A 21599-nucleotide genomic window follows, 5' to 3' on the forward strand; every position below is an offset into this window, starting at 1 on the left:
TATACATCAAAATTTTAAAACATGTTTTAATGTAAAGCAGTCTCCAGGCTATAATATTTCATGAGCCCATTAAACTAAATGTTTATAGGTTTTTTCTTTTTAATAATTATTCCATTTTACTGGGGATTCAAGTTAGACTTACCATACGATAATCACCAGGAGCATACTTGTTACATTTTTGAAGATTGGTCCCTTACTTGTTCTTTTCTAGTTCTCTGGTATCTCCTCAGTTCTTCATGCTTTTTCAGACGTAATTGTAAGTGGTTTGGGTAAGTTTTTTCGTTTGCTTGTTTATTTTTAAAGTCAGTTCCCTTAAGAAGATGCACGTCTCTCAGGCCTGCTGACTTACATTTAGTCCAAATTTTCAGATGTTACATATCTCTTTTTCTATTGTAACACAAGCCTACTTACTTTCTTTTTCTTTATAATTTCAAAGTATACTTCTGGTTATCATTACATTTAAACCTTCGTGATTAGCCATTTTTTTGTCTATTTCCCCCAGATTTATTCATCTTTGGCCCTTTTTGTTTGTTTAATTTGATAGAATTAATTCATTTTGCTTTTTAAACTTGATATTACCTTTTATTATCACAAATAAATTGAGCTATTTCTAGCTCATTTGTTTTTAACAGAATTCTAAACTTTGTAAAACAGCATTGGGACATTTTTATTCTTCACATGTGTTCCATCAAACAGATTTTATTTTTGTCCTTCAATTGTGATAACTTTAAATACCTCACCTTTTTTCATCTTCTATGTTTTTCCCAGTTCTTCTCACTGCTGGCACTTGCTAGCTTTCTTAGGCTGAGAATCATTTTTCTGATTGAACATCTATTTCTTACTGCTTTTTAGTGGGGACAGATGGTTCTTTGTCTTAAGAATTTTATGCTCTCAGTCATTTCTTCACTAGCAAGAAAGGTTTGATGTGTAAAGGTTTCTTCTCTAGGTATATTTCTGAATCGTAAGTTGAAGTAATGATAACTTAAATCTTTGTTACATGTTGCATGGCACAATTTTCACCTAGACAGTATTTGGCAGTTTAAAGTCCATCTGAACACCCAATCATGTGTCATCTAGCCAGAGACAATGGTTCACTTTAAGTTTAGAGGTGCTTTATTTCCTCAGTGCATTCAGTCAATCCAATGGAATATGCACATATATTCTATCTACCACACAAAGTCAAAACTACAGAATGGCTTGCATTTGGATTGTTGCTCATTTTTGATAGGTCCTGATGACCTTTCTAATTGGTTGACTCCTTTTTTCTTTCACTTTACTTTTAATTTCCAGTTTTTCTTGATGCTCACAAGCATCTCTTCCTCCCCCTCCTCCCTCTCCTCCTTTACTTCTTCCTCCTCCTCTGTCTCCCCTTTTCTCCCTGTCTTTTTTGTCACCTTTGTCTATAATTTAGGTCACATTTCATAATAGATCATTTCATTAACAAATATTGGTAGGATTCAACCAGTGGTCTAGGATAGTAATGCATTGTTGTTTATGTATAATGCATTTCTCTATAAACCAGTACAATAGATATTGTGTTGTTTTTAAAAAATTATCTCAAATCTCAAATTATTGGAAAACTGAGATTGGCAAAATACTTTTGACTTTTTAGTCTGATATTTTCTAGTAGATTCCTCAAGGACACTGGAAACCTGGGTAGATTTTTAGAGAGGCATTTAAGATTCCTAGACTTCAGTAGCTACAACTTTTCACATCTCTCTTTCTCTCAGCCTTTTTAATAGTTTAGATGGAAATGAACAGAGAGATAGAGAACACAAGCTCTCTGGTGTCCCTTGCTTTAAGGGCACTAATTCCTTTGGACCAGGACCTCACCACCCTCCTGACTTCATCTAACCCTAATCACCTCCCCAAAGCCACACCTCTAAACCCCATCACGCTGGGGGTTAGGGCTTCAATATATGAATTTGAGGGACATGGACATTCAGCCCATAACAGTGAGTATTGCTGAAAACATTAGTTACCAAAATGCTTTTTCATGGGTCTACACAAAGAGAAAAATAAATGCAGTAATAGCTTCTGAGAATGGAACTTCTTCTCTCTGGTCAGAGTTACTTGTAGGAACTTAGAAAGTCAATTCACACCCATATTTCTTGAATTATTTCATATTTTTCCTACTTAGCAGATCTGTCGTCTTTTGTCAGTCACTTCATCTGTTTCAACAATTGTCTATTCTCATGCTTTGTAGCATCTGACTTCCCATGTTACCTTTATATTTTTCTGTTTCTATACCATCAAAGTCACTTAAAACTTTTGTTCTCAGATGACGTTCCTGATCATCATTCAGAAGGGGCAATAACATAGATTATTTTGGGGGATCCATGATGTGCAAGGCACATGTGTTTGTCTTTGTGGGGTGCCCAGGGCAGTCGTCCTTGATTCAGGTTTCTGAAAGTCCAGCAGCCTAAGTATTTCTCAAGTTGTAGCCTTTTGGTCACAGCTCTTTTATGTGTCACTGATGACTCTTGTCTCAGTACTTTTTCTCCTCAAGTTCTAAAACATCCCGTAGCCCAGCTCTTGCATCTGTGCCAGTATAGATAGCTCCTTGCTTTTCTGTCTTATGTCTCACTTCTAATCTTCCTTCCCCAATGCTGAAAAAGAATATAGTACTGAAATAAATACACAATTTTATATCGAGGTTTTTTTCATATGTTTTCCCATTTTCCTGAAAATAGTAAATGTATTCTAAACCAAGATTAAGGAGTACTAGCTTAGAAAGACATGTGGACATCTTTCTTTTTTTCCTACTTGTTTCTCTCAACGCGTGGTGTTTTCCTGCTCTTCTGTTTCCTCTTCTTGTCTTTGAGTTGACTAGCTTTCATCTATTTCCCAGGGTTTCAAGCTAAGAGATTAATTTTAGAAAACGGGCTTCAGATTTGAGCTTCCACATATTTGGAAAGATAATGATGGTGGGAGACTGAATAGAGGGCAATGAAGAAAGATAATGAAAATGGTTTTTGTGTTTGTTTTTGTTTTTCCTTTTCTTCAGCGTTCCCGTCCACTCTCTGCCAGTGACTCAGAGATGAAAAACCTTGTGGGCTCAGCCCGGGAGAAGGTTCCAGGGAAGTTAGGTGGTTCTGTGCTTGGTCTTTCCATGGAGGAGGTAAAGATAACTCCATTTCAGGCTTTTGTGGGTTAACACAGGGCTCAGTGAAAATTAGCGAGTTATTAGTAACATTCCTGACCAACTCCTATTTTTTACTGAAAAGAAAAAGATTTGAGATGGGGAAAATCTCTTCTCAGAAAACAGCATCTTAAATGTATTTAATTCTTCCTCATGCTTTTTCATATTCTTGGGTCATAACTCTCTTCTGTCCTATAAAACCACATGGATTCCAGTCTTCAAAATAGATACTCATTCTGTTTTCTCTTACTCCATGTAGATCAAAGTTTTACGGAGGGTGAAGGAAGAGAATGATCGGAGAGGTGGATTTATTCGCATATTCCCTACATCAGAGACATGGGAAATATATGGGTGAGGTGACTACCTTTTTATTTTACTTAAATCTGTACCTCAGGTCCACACAATTGGATTAATTATGACGCACTGTCATCATTGCTTCCCACATGATGCCTTTATTTTGTTTGTTTGTTTATTTATAAGAGTATGAATATTACCCAACCCAAGAGCTAGAGCGTTAACAGTAGTTTAATCTACCTGTGTATTACCTCTATTTTTTTTTTTAATCCCCTGCCTCTTTTCTAACTAGCCTCCTAACTCAAGGTTGAACATTCCTAAATTATGTGTTTATCATTACCTTGATTCCCCTGGCTGGTTTGGCTCAGTGGATTGAGCGTCGGCCTGCGAGCTAAGTGTCGCTGGTTCGATCTTCCAGTCAGGGCACATCAGAGAAGGAAAACTCTGACTCCAAAAAACCTCCGCTGCCTTGTGGCATACCTCTTCAGGTGAAAGGCTAAGGGAGTAAACCCCGACAGAAAATCCGGAGCCGGAGTCCCTAAGGCGGTTCGACGTTGTAGTCAACACCGGCAACTCCTGCGGCGCACCTGAAGCCAAGCTGTATTGACTCCGTCTTTCCCTTGGACCCTTCAGCTGCGAAGAGAGGGGGGGTCTGCTGCATGGGCAACAGCAGACCCTCCATATCACCCCGCCCAGGCTCTGTAGCTTCAGCTTCACTGGAGAGGACACTCCAGCGTCATCACAAGATGTCGATTCAACACGGGAGGAGACAGATACCGTGTCACTCCCGAGTTGGACTGCACAGCCATTCTCGGCGGTGCAGATAGACTCTTAAGAAGCTACACCATCGTCTCTCGAGACGGACGGCTGCCGCCGCCGCCGCCGACGATTACCTTGATTTGAAAAAAGTTTTATCTTCTATATGTGTGCCTAAACAATATATTGTTTATTTTTAGTCATCAAGATCTGGTTTACATGCAATAGAATGTGTCCATTTTAAGTGTCCAGTTTGATGATGAGTTTTAACAAATATATACCCCAATTTAACTATTGCTCTCACCATAATCAAGATATAGAACATTTCTATCACCTCCAGAAATTCCCTCAATCCCCCTTATAAGTCAGTGCCCCTCATTATCTCAAGTCTCAGACATTTGCTAATCTGTTTCATATTACTCTAGTTTTTCTAGAATTTTATATAAATGTAATCATACAGTATATACTCTTTGGTGTCAAGATATTTTTATTTGGGCAATGTTTTTGAGATTTATCCATGTTCTTGTTTAAAGTAATGGTTCATTCCTTATTATTGTTATATACTGTTCAATAGATTGAATACACCACAATTTATCCATTCAGCTGTTGTGGACCATTGGGTTGTGTCTAGTTTGGGTCTATTATGGAGCAAACTGCTGTGAACATTCATGTATAAGTTCCTGTATGGATATATCATTTTATTTTCCTTGGGTAGATACCTAGGAATGGAAGGGGTGGGTCACATGATAAGGGATAAAGGATAGTCGTCGTCGGCAGCCGTCCGTCTCGAGAGACGATGGTATAGCTTCTTAAGAGTCTATCTGCACCGCCGAGAATGGCTGTGCAGTCCAACTCGGGAGTGACATGGTATCTGTCTCCTCCCGTGTTGAATCGACATCTTGTGATGACGCTGGAGTGTCCTCTCCAGTGAAGCTGAAGCTACAGAGCCTGGGCGGGGTGATATGGAGGGTCTGCTGTTGCCCATGCAGCAGACCCCCCCTCTCTTCGCAGCTGAAGGGTCCAAGGGAAAGACGGAGTCAATACAGCTTGGCTTCAGGTGCGCCGCAGGAGTTGCCGGTGTTGACTACAACGTCAAACCGCCTTAGGGACTCCGGCTCCGGATTTTCTGTCGGGGTTTACTCCCTTAGCCTTTCCCCTGAAGAGGTATGCCGCAAGGCAGCGGAGGTTTTTTGGAGTCAGAGTTTTCCTTCTCTGATGTGCCCTGACTGGAAGATCGAACCAGCGACACTTAGCTCGCAGGCCGACGCTCAATCCACTGAGCCGAACCAGCCAGGGACAGTAAAGGATAGTATGTATTACCATTTTACATTTTATCAGTGTTCCAGTTGCTCCCCATTCTTGTCAACACTTGTTATTGTTAGGCTTTTAATTTTAGGCATTCTAGTAATAGCATATCTCATCGTTTTAACTTGCTTTTCTATGGATAATGATATTAAGCCTTCATGTGCTATTGGCTATTTGTTTATCTTTTTTTTCCATTTTAAATTTAGGATTTTTATCTTTTCATTATTGTGTTATAAAGGCCTTTTGATACAACACCCTTCTCAGTTATTTAAATTGTGAACATTTTGGGAGTTTGCCTGTCAGAGAGGTGTGGGATAAATAAATGCTAAAAAAAAAAAAAAAAAAAAAATTGTGAACATTTTGTTCAAGTCTGTGGCTAGATTTTTCACTTTTGTAACAGTGGCTTTTAAAGGACAGAAGTTTTAAATTTCAGTGAAGTTCAGTTGTCCAAATTTTTATTCATATACATTTATTGAGTGTTAACCAAGTGTCTTAACACTTTGCTTGGTGCTTTGGAATATAAAACAGATATTATATGGGATTTTTGCTCTTTGAGAGTTTACAGTGTGATTATGGAGAAATTATTTCTACATATAATAAAAATAGCTCCGATTTATGTAGCTCTATGTAATTATAATATACTTTATACACATCATTGTTATACTCATTATAATGAGGTGGAAAGTAAGGCTCAGTAAAGTAATGTGACTTGTTCATGATCTCACAGTGGGACTTGACTCAGGGATTCTGACTCCAGATCATACATTTTTCCTTTTTCATCATGCTGCTTCCTGAGAAGAAAAATTTTACTCTATGAGACAGTATATGACGGGTCCTTCAGACATACAGTAAAGGCCTGGGTGGTTCAGAGAAGGGGACCTCTGTAGACTTGGAGCAGTCACATCAGGAAGGCTTCATGCAGCAGGGTGCACTTGAGCTGCTTCTTGAGGAATAGATTATGCATGGTGTCCAGACGGAAGCAAAAGGATCAGTGGGAGGTGTGGTGTGAGAGGATTGTGAGGAGACTTGTCTGGCTGTACTGCAGGACCGGTGTTGGGGAACTGTGTGGACAAAGTGCGAGTGAACTGGCCGTAAAGATTATTCAGCTTTTGAAAGCTTGGAAAAGACAGCGTAGCCTCCAGCAATAGGCATCAAGGAGCCATTGAAATCTTTTGAGGAATACTTTGATTGAAACAGTCTGTTCACATTTTCGTGTTTTTACATCCCTCATTCCCAGCTTCATTTGACCTTTTTCCCCAGCTATATGTGATATTTTGTGTAGTTGTCTGGTTTTTTATTTTTCAGTTTTATTTTCTGAATTAGTATGTCACCTTTTAGTAATCAAAAAAATTCTTTTCCATATTTTCTAAATTAAGTCCTCTATTCTTTTCACTTTATTTTCGCTGCTACTCTAGTATTTTGTAATTTTAATTTGAGCAATGCCTCCTCTTTTGCTACTTTAGAAACAGTATATGAGTAGCCTGTCACTTTTGTGCTTGTTTCATGGTTTTATTTCTATATTTTCTGTCTTCAACAAGCTTAAGAAGCAACCAGTTTCTCTCTTTGTCTTTCAGGTCCTACCTCGAACACAAGACCTCCATGAACTATATGCTGGCAACACGTCTCTTCCAGGACAGGTAGGGATTTGCTATTCTTATAAATTTGGTAGGACTAGATCACAAAATTAGGAAATAGTACGTGCAAATGAAAGAAAAAGCTTTCTAGAAGTCTTTGTGTAAAATCTTTGGTAGAAAAGGCTTTGCAGAAAACACAACATAACTCATTTTTCCAGAATTCCTTCACTCTCAGCATTTTGCAACATGACCAGAGGCTAAGAATGTTAAACTAATTGAGCCTCCTTTATGTAGAGTGTTTATCTACTAACAAATATGCCTTTTTATTAATATATTTATTGAGTATTAACCAAGTTTCTAGCATTTTGCTTGGTGCTTTGGAATATAAAACAAATACTAGATGGAATTAAAGCATAACGATGTACAAATTTTAAAGATCTTTTAATTTTAAAGGTTAAACCATTAAGATCTTTAAATAATCTTAACAGGCACCCTAAACTTTATTCTTTTTAAAGGAAGGCCCTTATTCGGTGCCTTTTTACTTTAGACCCAACTTAGCAGACGTGATCATCTGTTTTCCCAGGCTAGAAGAGATTAGAGTGATCAGATTAGAAAAGGTGGAGGGGAGGTAATTCACAAAATAAATACACTGAGAATTGTAAAAAAATGACAACTGATAACCTCAATACAAGGGAAAATAGGGGGAAATGATGGAAAGCAGACTGGAATTCAAATAGCTCGGCAGTCACAGATTGCTTAGCCCGGCGCGCTTTTGTTGCCCCCGAGACACAGCTGCGCTGCAGTCCAGTTCAGTAACTATCAGAATGAGCGGCTCAGTTATTTAGGGAAACCTAGATTAGATTCAGGGTAAATGTCCCTTTTTGCAGGATTCTTAAAATAGACCCAGATTCCAGCCATTTCTTGCCACTCCATGACCTATTATCAGGAAATATATGGGATTTGCGATTTTTCACTGTAAATTTGTAGTTATTACCATTGATTAGTTACACTATGCAGCTTCTAATGAAAGAAAGCTTCAGATTTACCTAGACGACACAGAAGCTCAGTTTTTTATAAGGCTCTTCTATCTTTAGAGTTCATATATTTTACCAAGATGTGTTCTGGTATGTTACTTTGCATTATTTTGGTTTTGCAAGAGATGAGTCCTTTCAGTCTGAAGATTTAAGTCTTTGAACTGTAGGAAATACGTCCGCATCCTGTCTTTCCTCTCCTTGTAGAACTTCTCTTACATGAATTTTAGATCTTTTCCTGTGTCGTCCATAGTTGTTTACTTTTTTCTCATACTTTTTTTTTTTTTAGAAAGAGCACTCATTTTTGTTTTAAAGGTTTTATTTATTTATTTTTAGAGAGGGGGGAGGGAGAAAAAAAGAAAGGGAGAGAAACATCGATGTGTGGTTGCCTCTCGCATGCCCCTAATGGGAACCTGGCCTGCAACCCTGGCATATACCCTGACTAGGAATCAAACCAGTGACCCTTCGGTTCATAGGCCAGCACTCCATCCACTGAGCCACACCAGCCAGGGCTTTCTCATACTTTTGATTTCATTGTCTTTTAGCTTTAAATGCTGAGAGACTTTCTGAACTTTGTCTCCTAAAACTCCAATAAATCTAAACTCTAAAAACTTCAGCTGTATCTATTTTGTTATTTAAGACCATCACAGAAGACGGTTGTTCAATTTATTTTATTTAGGCAAGTATGATTTTAATATCAAAGAACTATTTTTGCTTTCCGACTCGTTTCCATAGTTTATGGATGTAATATCTTTTCACATCTCTTTGACTGTCTTGATTAGTTTATTTAATGTTCCTTTCTGGTTTTTTTTCTTTTTTGCATTGTATATAATTCTTCTGCATTAGTACTATTTATTCATGTCCCTCTTTCTAGTTTATACATTATTTGGTGATCTTTGATTTCCAGTGATACTGATAAGCAATAACTGGTGCGCTTGGGTTAAGGCAGGCTGCATGCGTTCCCTTGCCGGCTGTGTGGGTCTGTTTCTGCATTGTCATGGGCTCTGCGCTTGCAGCCAGGTCTTTCCATGTTTGGCCTTTCCATGAGAGAGAAGGAAGGCGGAACACCACAATAGCTAGAAATAGGAAGCATTCTCCTAGGGGTAGCATCCAATAAAGAGATTTGAGATGTAATAATATATGTGCTTTTGTTTTTTTAGATTTTATTTATTTACTTTTAGAGAGAGGGGAAGGGAGGGAGAAAGAGAAGGGAAAAACATCAATATGCGAGAGATAATATGGACTGGGGCCCTGGCCTACCACCCTGGCTGGGTATCAAATGAGCAACCTTTTGATTCATAAGCCCGTGCTCAGTCCACTGAGCCACACCAGCCAGGGCTGTATGTGCTTTTTTATTAACACATTCAATAACAAGACCTAGCAGTGGGTCTAATAACCACCATAATTTCAGAAGTGTAAGTCTTGGCAATATTTTGAGACACCTGTTAATAAGTCTAAAGTAATATGAAAAAAGACATTAATTCTTTTGGTAGTGAAATCACACTAATACTACTGAGGATGGTTTCCTACATGTATATGAAGGAAATGGTAATTCCAGTTTAAAAAGATTAGTCATATTTTTCTATCCACTCCCTGAATTCTTTCTTTAGGCCTTACTTAATGCTTCTGTATTCTAAAGACTTTGATTAAAAAACACCAAACAAAAACACCCTGAATTTCTCTGTTTAGCAAAGAAAACTCTCGTGATCTATTCTTGACCACGTTTTTTACCTAATCTCTACTTCTCTACACAACTCAGGGCCAACCAGACCACATCTACTTGTTCTTCTGTACCTCTTTATCCTTACATACTCACTGTCCCCTTAGAATGACCTTCAGTTCACCCTTACATTCTCTCTCTCTTTTTTTTTAATGCAAAGCAATTTTAATTTTTTAAAACTCAACAAGGAGTTTTCTTCTAGAGAGGAAAATCTGTATTAACATTTGAAATTGAATCAACATATTTTACCTTAATAACAAAACAAGACCCATTCATGGGAAAACTTGCAAAGTAAAAGAAATCTTTGTTAGCCAGATAAAAATATCTGCAAAAAACTTACAGCAAATGTTACACTTGATATTTGCTGAGAGCTTTTCTCTGATATTGGGTATAGGAAATGATTTTTAGACCCAGTCATGTAACTATTCAGACTAATAGAACTAGATCTCATTAAGAAAGTTAATCGAGCATTGCAAATTCAAAAACCAGGAAAAACAAAAATGAAATATTCACCTATGTGTTTTTTAAAACTAAGATTATTTAGGAAGGTTACTTTTTCTTATAGCAAGGTGCTTAGTAAAATGAAAGAGGTTTTGGATTCCTACTGCTGAATTTCCTAGCATTTTGTCTTTTTTGTTTTTCTATTAGAAGAGAGATAGTATTTCTAACCAAAAATCTATAATTTTTTCCTGTCAGTAAATCTTTATAGTTTTAAAATTCTACCTTCCATGTGTACCTTATTTTTCTGAAGTTTCACGTTGCTATCTATAGCTTTCTCATTATAAGAACAACTTTAATGATTATCTAAGCTGTCTAAGCTAATAGCAATACAAATTTCTTTTTCATTATAAACTAGATATATGTTTTATTAGCTGATCTAAAAGTTAAATGATCCAATCAATTCAGTTTTTCTAAATCTTTCATCTATTTTATCTAACTACCTGGTAGGTTAAATAGCAGTACTTACTACTTTTTCTCAATCCATGTTTAAGTATATTTAGTTGACATAATTGTTTAGGAAGCAGTCTTGGACATTCCTAAGACGTTTGTTTCTATAAGTTTCCATTTAGGCAAGTACCTGTGAAGTAACTAATGGGGTGATGTCCATAAGTGTAGTCCAGTTTTCCAAATTTTTGTTTTCAGTAGCTATGATAGCCATTCATGTTGTGTAATTTAGATCTAGGTCCTTAAAGTTATTCCAAGATTCTCTCAAGTGAGTGAAGCGGCCACTCCACATTGCTGCACGCGGTGGGCAACAGATTGGAGAGTTTATGTAGGCATTCAGAAAGGGAGTGACATATGCTTTGATGAAGCTGCTGAAAGGAAGTTTCACTACCTGACTTCCTGGATAAAATGTTAGCCCTCCCTCAGAGGAGTCGCTCACAACTAGCACCATGTGAGGTGCATTGGGCCAAGCTTGAGCTGCTCCCCACTTCTTCCCACCAGTCCCGGGAACTGGTGCTGCCAGCAATGCGACTGCCAACACGCCCGTCTCTACATTCTTCTAGCTATGTCCTAAGTCCTCTTGCCCGGACTAGGAGGAGGTTCTCCCAGCCCTTTTGATCCCTCAGTCTGATTTAGATTCCCATGTTCTATTATAATCGCCTGTTTACTAACTAGCCTGTCTACTTTACAAGTTGACTTAAAAGAGTAAATACTTTGTTAAGTTCACTTTTGTCAGTATCAGGAATCTACCACATGGTAGGCAAACACAAAAACATGGCATTGGAAAAATTGAAAATATGTTCATTGCAAGCCCTAACATCTTCTAATAAGTCTGTTCTCTTAAATCTGAATTGATGTTTTCCCTCTTGCAGGTTCCATTGTATTGTTGTCAGAACTACTTTCAAACTAATTCTTTAATCATTTCTTTTAGGTTATATTTGTCTGCCTTTCCTGCTCTCCCCCACTCCTTCTTTACCTACCCACCCTGCCCTGGCAAACAGTGTTTTACACACTTTTTTACAGTAACCAGCTTTTTAACACTGTCATATTATTAACACTTGGGGATCTTGTAAACCATATTTATCTCCTGGCCTTACCCCCAGACGAAAGTATTAGTACTTACTCTAAAAGCTGCCTAGGTGATTAATGTGAAGCCATGATTGAAATTTAGCAGAGAAAACCATTATCTGATGAAAGTTAAAATCATCTTGAGACTCTCTGATGACAATGTAGCAATATCAGAACTTTTGCATGAATAGAAGACATGAGAAGGAAAAGAAAAACATTTTGGTGAAGACAAACTTTTCACTTGATTATAAATAGAAAATCTTGGTATTGATTGTGTCTGTGTCTTTAAAAAAAACCATTACCAAAGGTTACATGTGTGATTTCATTTATATAACATTGAAATGATAACATTTTAGAATGGAGAACAGATTAAAGGGAGCCTGGGGCTAGGGAAGAGGTGTGTTGTCATAAAAGGGCAACACAGAGGATCCTTGTGGTGATGGAATTGTTCCGTGTCTTGCCTGTGGTGTTGGATACATCAACTCGCACAGCAATAACATTGTGCTGAACTAAATAAACACATTTACAAGTAAAACTGGGGGAATTTAAAACAGAGTGATAGGTGAAAGGAATTTGAATGAGGAGAACATGTTTTTAAAGAAAAATAGAAGCCAGTTTACACATGAATAGCACTCAGTTCCTGTGGTTGGAGCCCAGCAAGTGATGGAGAGCATCACTTGTGGAAACTATTTCTCATGAGCAGCGTTTTGAACTCACAGGAACTGAGATTGGTTTCTTCTCCTCATACAGGTCAGCAAAACTATAAAGAGCCCTGGAGTGTGAGACCTGAGCCCTGAGTTCAAATGTAAACCTATTAGGCTCCAACCTTAGGCGTGTCACAAAGTGTCTTTTTATAAATGGAGTTAATAACAACCTTCTCACATTACTGCTGTGAAGAATGATGTGGCTTGATTTGTGACTAGATACACACAAGCAAGTAATTGCTATGATTTTTCTCTAGAATTCACTTATTCTATCCCTTTTTTTTAAAAAAAGAAAGTAGAATTGTATATTTTTTAAAGATTTTATTTATTTATTTTTAGAGAAAGAGAGGGAGAGGAACATCAATGTGTGGTTGCCTCTCGCACACACCCAACTGGGGGCCTGACCCGCAACCCAGACATGTGCCCTGACGGGGAATCGAACCTGCGACCCTTTGGTTCACAGGCTGTTGCTCCATCCACTGAGCCACACCAGCGAGGGCTCCCTTTTGCTTTTTATTGATCCTCCCTCAAGCTCAGGGTACTCAATCTCTTCTTTTCTGAGCATGTTCTCAGTTCATCTCTGCTTCTCCCTCAACATGCCTTCCCTGACATAATTCCACATTGAATCTCTACAAAACAGATTTCAGTGTGTGTGCGTGTGCGCGTGTATGAGCTCAGGAAAGAATATCTGCATAGTGCTCTAACCCACTTGTCCTTTCTAATTCTGTAGGGGAAACCCAAGAAGAAGCTTATTGACAGGAAGAACACGGTAATTGACTTTTACAAGTTGAGCAATTTTTACATGTGCATAATATAACCATTTTCAGTTTGGCTCAGCGTGAGTTGTAACATAAAGATGTGTTCTATTGAAACACCATTCTGTGGCAACATTTTACAAACAAAGTTTGGGATTTATATATTTATAACTGCAGGTATATCATTTCAACTGATAATTAATAGTACTTATATATGGCTATGTAAGAGAGACCAAAGTATTAATGAGATTTCAAGACTACTCATTTTAGATTCAAATAAGAGGTTATTTTGGCTTTGACATACCTGGGTCATATAACTCTGTACCTTATGGGGTTGAATAGAACTGCTTCCAGTTTGCCATGGCACTAAAAGTATGCAAAATATCTAAGGCTGTTCATGTTTGACCAAGGAGAAAAAGGTCTTAGAAGAAGGGCTGGGATGGCCTTACCCAACTGAAGACTCCAACCACAATGAAAACTTAAACCTAAACACTCATCCTCTGACTGGAGACATTACATTCATCCCCCTTATTTTGTATCTCTTTAAAAAGCAATATGAGAACATCTAGCTTTTTGTTCTACATTTAAGAACTTCGTTTCTCATCCAAATCTTTTGAAGCATAAATCTAATTTTTCTTTAAAAAATGAAAACTAATGATTGCTGTTTAATTAAAGGAAAACTGAGAGAAATCAAGCTTGTTTCCAAATGAGTCACATTTAGTTTATAAGTTTTCTCCAGTGTTTAGTCAAGGAATGTGCTTTCTAGAGTATATGTTATCAATTTGGAAATTAGAAAAAACAAACAAAACAAAAAAAAAGATAAAATATTAAACAACAAGAATATTTAAAGATCAGTGAGTTCGTCCTTTGTTCATTTTTGCCACTCATTTTATGTGGCCATCAGTAGGGTTATGTGGGTGCTGTAGGGGTATAACCTTATAAGGAAGTGAAAGGTGTGACGGACCATATGCTAGAGCGTGAAACAAGTCTTAATACATTTAAAAGGACTAGAATCATAAAGAGTATGTTCCTTGACCACAATGGAATTAGAATCAGCAACAATAGAAAAATTTCCCAATATTTAGGAATTAAACCACACATTTCTAAATAATCCATGGGTGAGGGAAAAAATCATGAAGGGAATTAGAAAAATTTTGAACCTAATGATAATAAACTATAACATTAAAATGTGTGGGATGCAGCTAAGGGAGTGTTTTAAGGAAAATTTGTATTATCAAATGCTTATGTTAGAAAACAGGCCTAAATCACTGATTTAATATTCATTTTATGAAACTGGGAAAAGAAAAGTTATCCAAAGTAAGCAGAAGAAAGGAAATAATAAAGGTAAGGTATCTAATAAATTTTAAAAAGCAAACAATAAAGAAAATTAATAAAACCCAAAATTGTTTGATAAGATAGCAGAATTGATAAACTCCTATGTAGACTGGTCTAGAAAAAAAAACAGAGAACACTAATAACCAATATGAGATAGGAAAGAGGGATATCACTATAGATCCTGCAGACATTAAAAAAAGGGAATATTAGTCATAGACACACATGCTGCGTATTCCTCCACAACTAAGAAGGAATACAACTACCTCAAAACTAGAAACAACCAGGAGTTCCAGAAAATCAAACTGCATGGAAGTCCAGCAAACAAAGATATAAAGAAGTACTCATCCAGACAGGTAGGAGGGGCGGAGCCCAGGTGGAGAGGACGCGGTGTGGTAGCAGTGGCAGCGGCAGCAGCAGCAGCAGCAGGCCAGCGGAAAGCGCAGTCACACATTTAAAAAGTCAGGAGGGACACCTGGGGAGCGTTCCCAGCTCCTCACCGGACCTCCCAGCTCACGGTCCCAGCACCGGGGAAAATCAAGCCTCATGCTTCTGACTGTGCAGACCAGTAGGGATTGGAGTGGAGGCAGAAACTGCTGGTCTCAGCAGAGTCCGCTTGTTTAAAGGGCCCCCAATGGTCCTAGAATGTCCACAGACCCATCCACTCTGGGAACGACAGCCAGGGCAGCAGCTAGAGGGGCACCTGGAAAAGGGGCGAGTGCTGGGCAAGCGGCATTGTACCCTTTCAGACACTTCCCCCACATACAGCGCCACAATGTGGCGAAACAGGTCGCCCTCTACTAACTAATCCCTAAGGCGCCACCCCTTACAACATAACAGGAGTGAGAGCTCTACCTAAGACACAGAGGCAAACACAGGAGCCTGTCAGAATGAAGAGACAGAGAAGTGTGGCCCAAAAGGGGGAACAGATGAAGGTTCCAGTGGGAGAACTAAGCGACGAGGAGATAGCCAACCTCACAGATGAGGAGATAGACTACCTAACAGATGCAGAATTCAAAACACTGATGATAAAGATGCTCACAGGCTTGACAGATATGCTTGAGTACAACAAACGCATAAGAGAAGACGTGAGGCTATGCTAAGTGAAACGAAGGAAAATCCACACAAAACTAACGGTGAAGGGAAGGAAACTGGGGTTGAAATCAATGATTTGGAACATAAGGAAGGAAAAAAACAGTCAACCAGTGCAGAATGAGGAAGCAAGAATTGAAAAAAATGAGGAAAACTTCCCCAATTTTACAAAGGAGATGGACATACAGGTACAGGAAGCGCGGAGGGTCCTGGGTGAGCTGGATCCAGAGGGGACTACACCATGACTCATCATGACTGAGATGGCAAAGGTGAAAGATAAAGACAAAGGCCTGGAGACAGCAAGAGAGAGGCAGAGAGTTGCCTACAGGGTGTTGCCTATAGGACTATCAGCTAATTTCTCAGAGGACACTTTGCAGGCAGGAAGGGACTGGCAAGCAGTATTCAATGTGATGAAAGGCAACCTGCAACCAGGATTACTCTATCCAGCATTTGGAATGGAAGGGCAGATGAAGTGCTTCCCTGACAAGGTGAAGGTAAAGGAGCTCATCATCAACAAGCCATTATTATATGAAATGTCAAAGGGACTTACTTAAGAAAAAGAAGATCAAAACTATGAACACTAAAATGACAACAAACTCACAACTATCAACAACTGAATCTAAAAAATAAAAACAAAATCCAACTAAGCAAACCAGAACAGGAACAGAATCATAGGTATGGGGATCATTTGGATGCTTATCAGCTGGGAGGGGGGAGGGGAAGAAATGGGGAAATGTTGCAGGGACTAAGAAGCATAATCGGTTGGTACAAAATAGACAGGGAATTGGGAGAAAAGGGGACAGCTGTAATTGAAAAACCAAAAAAAAAAAAATAGACAGGGGGATGTTAACAATAATATAGTAAAGGGTGAAACCAGAGAACTTATATGTACAACCCATGGATATGAACTAAGGGGGGTGGGATTGCTGGAGGGAAGGAGGGTACTTGGTAGAGGGGAGCAAAGGGGAAAAAGTTGGGACCACTGTAACAACATAATCAATAAAATATACTTTAAAAAAAGGGGAATATTTTTAAAAAGGGGGACAATATTATTAACAACCTAATTCCACTAGTTTGACAACTTAAATGTCTGAATTCCTTGTGGGGAGGGAACACTTAGCAATACTGATATAAGCCAAAATAAAAAATCTGAATAACTCTATACCTATTCAGAATATTGACTTTGTAATCATAAGTTTTCTTCCTACAAAGAAGTTTCACTGGTAAACTCTAGCAAGCATTTGAGGAAGACTACCGTCGTTGTCGTCGTCGTCGGCAGCCGTCCGTCTCGAGAGACGATGGTGTAGCTTCTTAAGAGTCTATCTGCACCGCCAAGAATGGTTGTGCAGTCCGACTCGGGAGTGACACGGTATCTGTCTCCTCCCGTGTTGAATCGACATCTTGCGATAACGCTGGAGTGTCCTCTCCAGTGAAGCTGAAGCTACAGAGCCTGGGCAGGGTGATATGGAGGGTCTGCTGTTGCCCATGCAGCAGACACCCCCTCTCTTCGCAGCTGAAGGGTCCAAGGGAAAGACGGAGTCAATACAGCTTGGTTTCAGGTGCACCGCAGGAGTTGCCGGTGTTGACTACAACGTCAAACCGCCTTAGGGACTCCGGCTCCGGATTTTCTGTCGGGGTTTACTCCCTTAGCCTTTCCCCTGAAGAGGTATGCCGCAAGGCAGTGGAGGTTTTTTGGAGTCAGAGTTTTTCCTTCTCTGATGTGCCCTGACTGGGAGATCGAACCAGCGACACTTAGCTCGCAGGCCGACGCTCAATCCACTGAGCCAAACCAGCCAGATGGAAGACTACCAGTCATATACAAACTCACTCAAAAATCCAGGAAGGGACACTTCCCAATTTATTTTACGATGCCAGCATAACCAAAATCTGACAAAAATCATTTTTAAAAAATCACAGGCTAATATCTTCATGAACATAGACACAGAATTTCTTAAAAGAATATTAGCAAATAGAATCTACCAATATTTAAAAAGGATAATACATATGACTAAAGTGAGATTTTTCCCAGTAATATAAGGTTAGTTTAACATTTGATTAGTCAATATAATCTGTTATATTACATAAAGGAAAAAAAACCAGATGATCATTTTATTCGCTGCAAAAAAAGAGAGAGAGAAGCATCTGATAAAATCTAATACATTTGTGAGAAAAACTCTTAGCAAATCAGGAACAGAAGGGAACTTTTAAAATCTGACAAAGGTCTTCTATGAAAAAACTATTTCTGACATTACTGAATGGTGAAATACTGAAGACTTTCCCCCTATGATTAGTAATAAGATGGGGTGTCTGCTGTCACCACATATGTTTCCTTTGTACTAGAGGTCCTAAGCAGTATAAGAAAGCAAAAAAAGAAATGAAAGGCATACATATTGGAAAGGAGGAAGTGAAGTGTCTGTATTCTTGGGTGATGTGATCAGGTTAGTAGAAGTCCCAAGGTATCTACAGAATGCAAGAATATACAGGTATACTCGCAAGATCTTGGGATACAAGTCAATATACTAAAAATGTTTTTAATATACTAATAGTAAATAATTGGAAAGTGAAATTTAAAATTCTATTTATAATAGCATTTGAAAATATAAAATTCTTAGGGATAAATTTAACAGAATGTGTACATAATAAAAGCTACTAAATATACTGAGATTTAAAAAGATCTAAATATTATTGTTAATATCCATTTTCTCCAAATTGATCTAAAGATCCAGTGCAATCCCAATTATTAGTCTAGTAGATTTTTTTTGTTGAAATTGACCAACTGCTTTTTTTACTTATATGGAAATGAAAGACTTAGAATATCCAAGGTAATCTTGGAAAAGACTTAGAGTATCTGACTTACAGAAATTCTATAATGCTGTAGTAATCAAAACTGTGGCAAATTGATTACTGGAACCGAATAAAGGACCCAGAAGTAGACCAATATTTATATAGTCATTGGCTTTAAACAAAAGACTTAAAGTAATCCAGTGGGGAAGGGAAACTTTAACAAATGGGGCTGGAACTGGATATCAGAATTTTAAAAATGAAATTCAACCCCTATCTCTCAAAAATTAGAGATGATTCATAGACATAAACATAAAAGCTATTACTCTAAAACTTCTTGAGGAAAATATCTGTTGATTTTGGGTTTGGCAAAAGTTTTTAGACATGACACAGAAAGCAATAAACAAGGAAAAAATGATAAACTCAATTTTCTCTAAATTAAAAACTTTTGTTTATCAGGATACTGTTAAGAAAATGACTAGGCGAGCTGTCAAAAGGAAGATACGTGAATAGCCAGTATGCTCATGAGAATGTGCTTAACAACATTAGTTATCAGAGAATTGCAAATTAAGTCATGAGATACCACTAAACATCCAGCAGAATGGATAAAATTATATCAGATCATCATGTTGTACATTTTAAAGATCTTGCAATTTTATTTGTCAATTCTACCTCAGTAAACCTGGTGGTGGGGGGAATGACTGACAACATCAAAGGGTAAGCATGTGGAGCTAATGGAACTCTTTTAAATCATCATTGGCAGTATAAACTGGTACCAGCAGTCTAAAAAGAGTCTGGCAGTTTGTCAGAAAGCCTAGAAAATTTCACTTGGAGATCTTTACCCAGGAGAAATGAAAAATATAACCACAAAATGACTGTACAAAAATGTTTACAGCAGCTGCACCCATAATATTCCAAAACTGGAAATAACCTAATGTCTAGCAACAGGATAGTAGGAGAACTGTGGATTTTTCATACAACAGACTAATCCTCAGCAATAAGAAGGGATCAATAATGGTATATACAACATGGCTGAATCTCAAAAACATCTGTATGAAAGGAAACTTACACGCAAGAGTTCATGTAGTACGGTGATTTCATTTTTATGAATTTCTAGAACAGGTAAATGTAAGTATGTGATGAAGAAATTTTGAATGGTGGTTTTCTTTGGGAGTGTGAGAAAGAAATTGACTGGGAAAGGGCAGGAGTACTTCCTGAGGGGATGGTAATGGCATTTGTCAAAACTCACCAAATGGAAATTTAATATGGGTATTTCACTGTGGGTAGTTTTTAGCTCACTAAGAAATGCCCCAAAACTCAAAACAAATATTGAACTCTAGGTAACGATATGCATATTGAAGAGTTTAGGAGTGAAGTATGCTGATGTCTATGTCCAATTTTGAAATGCTTTAAAAATTAGATGGATTGGTGGATGGATAGAAGAATGGAAGGTTGGATATACATGTGATGAAACAAATACAGTAAAATATTCATTGTGGAAACTAGGCAATGGGTAAATGGATATTCACCATACGATTTTTACACTTCTGTTCATTTAAATATTTTTATGATATTTGGCAAAATAAAATGAAATGGATATAGCTACAGGCTATTACATCTTATTTATAGGGAATTCAACTGTTTATTAATTTGAAAATATTTATATGTCAACTGTGTGCTGGCTAGTCTGATCCAATGATCAACAAGACAAGCATGTTCCTTGCCCTTCTGTTTATCAGATTCATATTTTTCCCAGCATTTCCTACCTCCATCCCTTGTACTAGTTAGGATTTATCTGTCTTTTTTGGGTTTCTTAGAAGCTCAGTTATTACTTTAAAATATCAGATTTGTTTTATTTTCCTTATTAATTGGCTACAAATCTTATTTTCACAACTATGTGTATGTGTATATGAAAGAGGGTAGGGCAGTATTCAGTTATTGGGACTATCATAAGCTGATTTTGAAGTATTTTTAAAGTTCATTAAGTTGCTTCCCATTTCTGCCCCTGGTGTCAGGATCTTCCTGTTCTTGATTCAATTCCCTGTTCTAACCAGAAGGCCTCCAAATGATTTACCATTCTGTTCATCCATCCAGAAATCCCTAAAAGTCCTAAACAGACCAAAAGACACAACCTTTTCATTGAACTCAGAGACTGAAAACTTCCAGAGGAATGAGAATGATTCTTTGACCTCAAAGGGAATATACTTTGATTTCTAGAAAGTTCAAGGAGGAGCGTTCAGGGGACATTCAGCCAAGATGGAGGCATAGGTAGACACGCTTTGCCTCCTCACACAACCATAAGAAGGATTACAACTACCTCAAAACAAAAAACAAACCAACAACCAGAACTGTCAGAAAATCAAACTGTACAGAAGTCCAACAGTCAAGGATTTAAAGAAGAAACAGTCATCCCGACACGTAGGAGGGGCAGAGAGAGGGAGCCAGGACGGAGAGATGCAGTGTAGTAGAGGTGAAGCAGCGGTGGCAAGGCAGCGGCTGCAGTTGGTGGAACAAGCAGTCCCACATTCACATGTGGCAGATAAAAGCTGGGAGGGACACCTGGGGAGCTATCCCAACCCGAGGCTAGACCATGCAGCTCACATTTCCAGCGCTCGGAAAATAAAGCCTCATTGCTTCTGACAGTGAAAACCAGTGGGGGTTGGGGCAGAGGAAGAACCAGCCCTTCTCTCAGGAGAGTCTATTTAGAGGCCCCTCGGTACTAGAACATCTGCAGACCCACCCACTCTGGGAACTTTCATCAAGACAACAGCTAGAGGGGTGCCAGTTGCATACAGGAAAGGGGTGCAGTGATTAGAAAAGGGGCAAGTGCTGAGCAAGCATTGTTCCCTTTCAGAGCCCTCCCCCCTATACAGTGCCAAAAAGTGGTGAAACGGGTTATCCTACACTGATGAATACCTAAGGCTCTGCCCCTTACAAAGTAACAGGTGTGACAGCTCTACCTAAGACACAGAGGCAAACACAGGAGCCTGTCACATTGAGGAGACAGAGAAGTATGGCCCAAAAGAAGGAGCAGATCCAGGCTCCAGAGGGAGAACTAAGTGTGGAGGAGATAGCCAACCTATCAGATGTAGAGTTCAAA

General features: G+C 38.4%; 1 protein-coding gene across 11 annotated transcripts in view; it reads left to right on the forward strand.

The window, feature by feature from the left end:
- TTLL5 (tubulin tyrosine ligase like 5) overlaps positions 1-21599 on the forward strand; it is a 257546-nt gene that overhangs the window by 68491 nt on the left and 167456 nt on the right. For 9 of the 11 annotated variants that reach the window (XR_016509864.1, XM_090271203.1, XM_090271204.1 and 6 more), the window contains 4 exons: positions 3008-3121; positions 3402-3493; positions 7072-7134; positions 13270-13308. Coding sequence is in view for 10 of the 11 variants with exons in the window: in XM_090271203.1 (XP_090127329.1) it covers positions 3008-3121; positions 3402-3493; positions 7072-7134; positions 13270-13308 (308 nt within the window). In the remaining variant the exon portion in view is untranslated. The remainder of the gene's footprint in view (positions 1-3007; positions 3122-3401; positions 3494-7071; positions 7135-13269; positions 13309-21599) is intronic. The other 2 variants (XM_090271196.1, XM_090271198.1) reach the window with 1 other exon arrangement.

The sequence above is a fragment of the Furipterus horrens genome, unplaced genomic scaffold (genome assembly GCF_987537825.1).
Source record: "Furipterus horrens unplaced genomic scaffold, mFurHor1.1.pri manual_scaffold_3, whole genome shotgun sequence".
NCBI lineage: Eukaryota > Metazoa > Chordata > Mammalia > Chiroptera > Furipteridae > Furipterus > Furipterus horrens.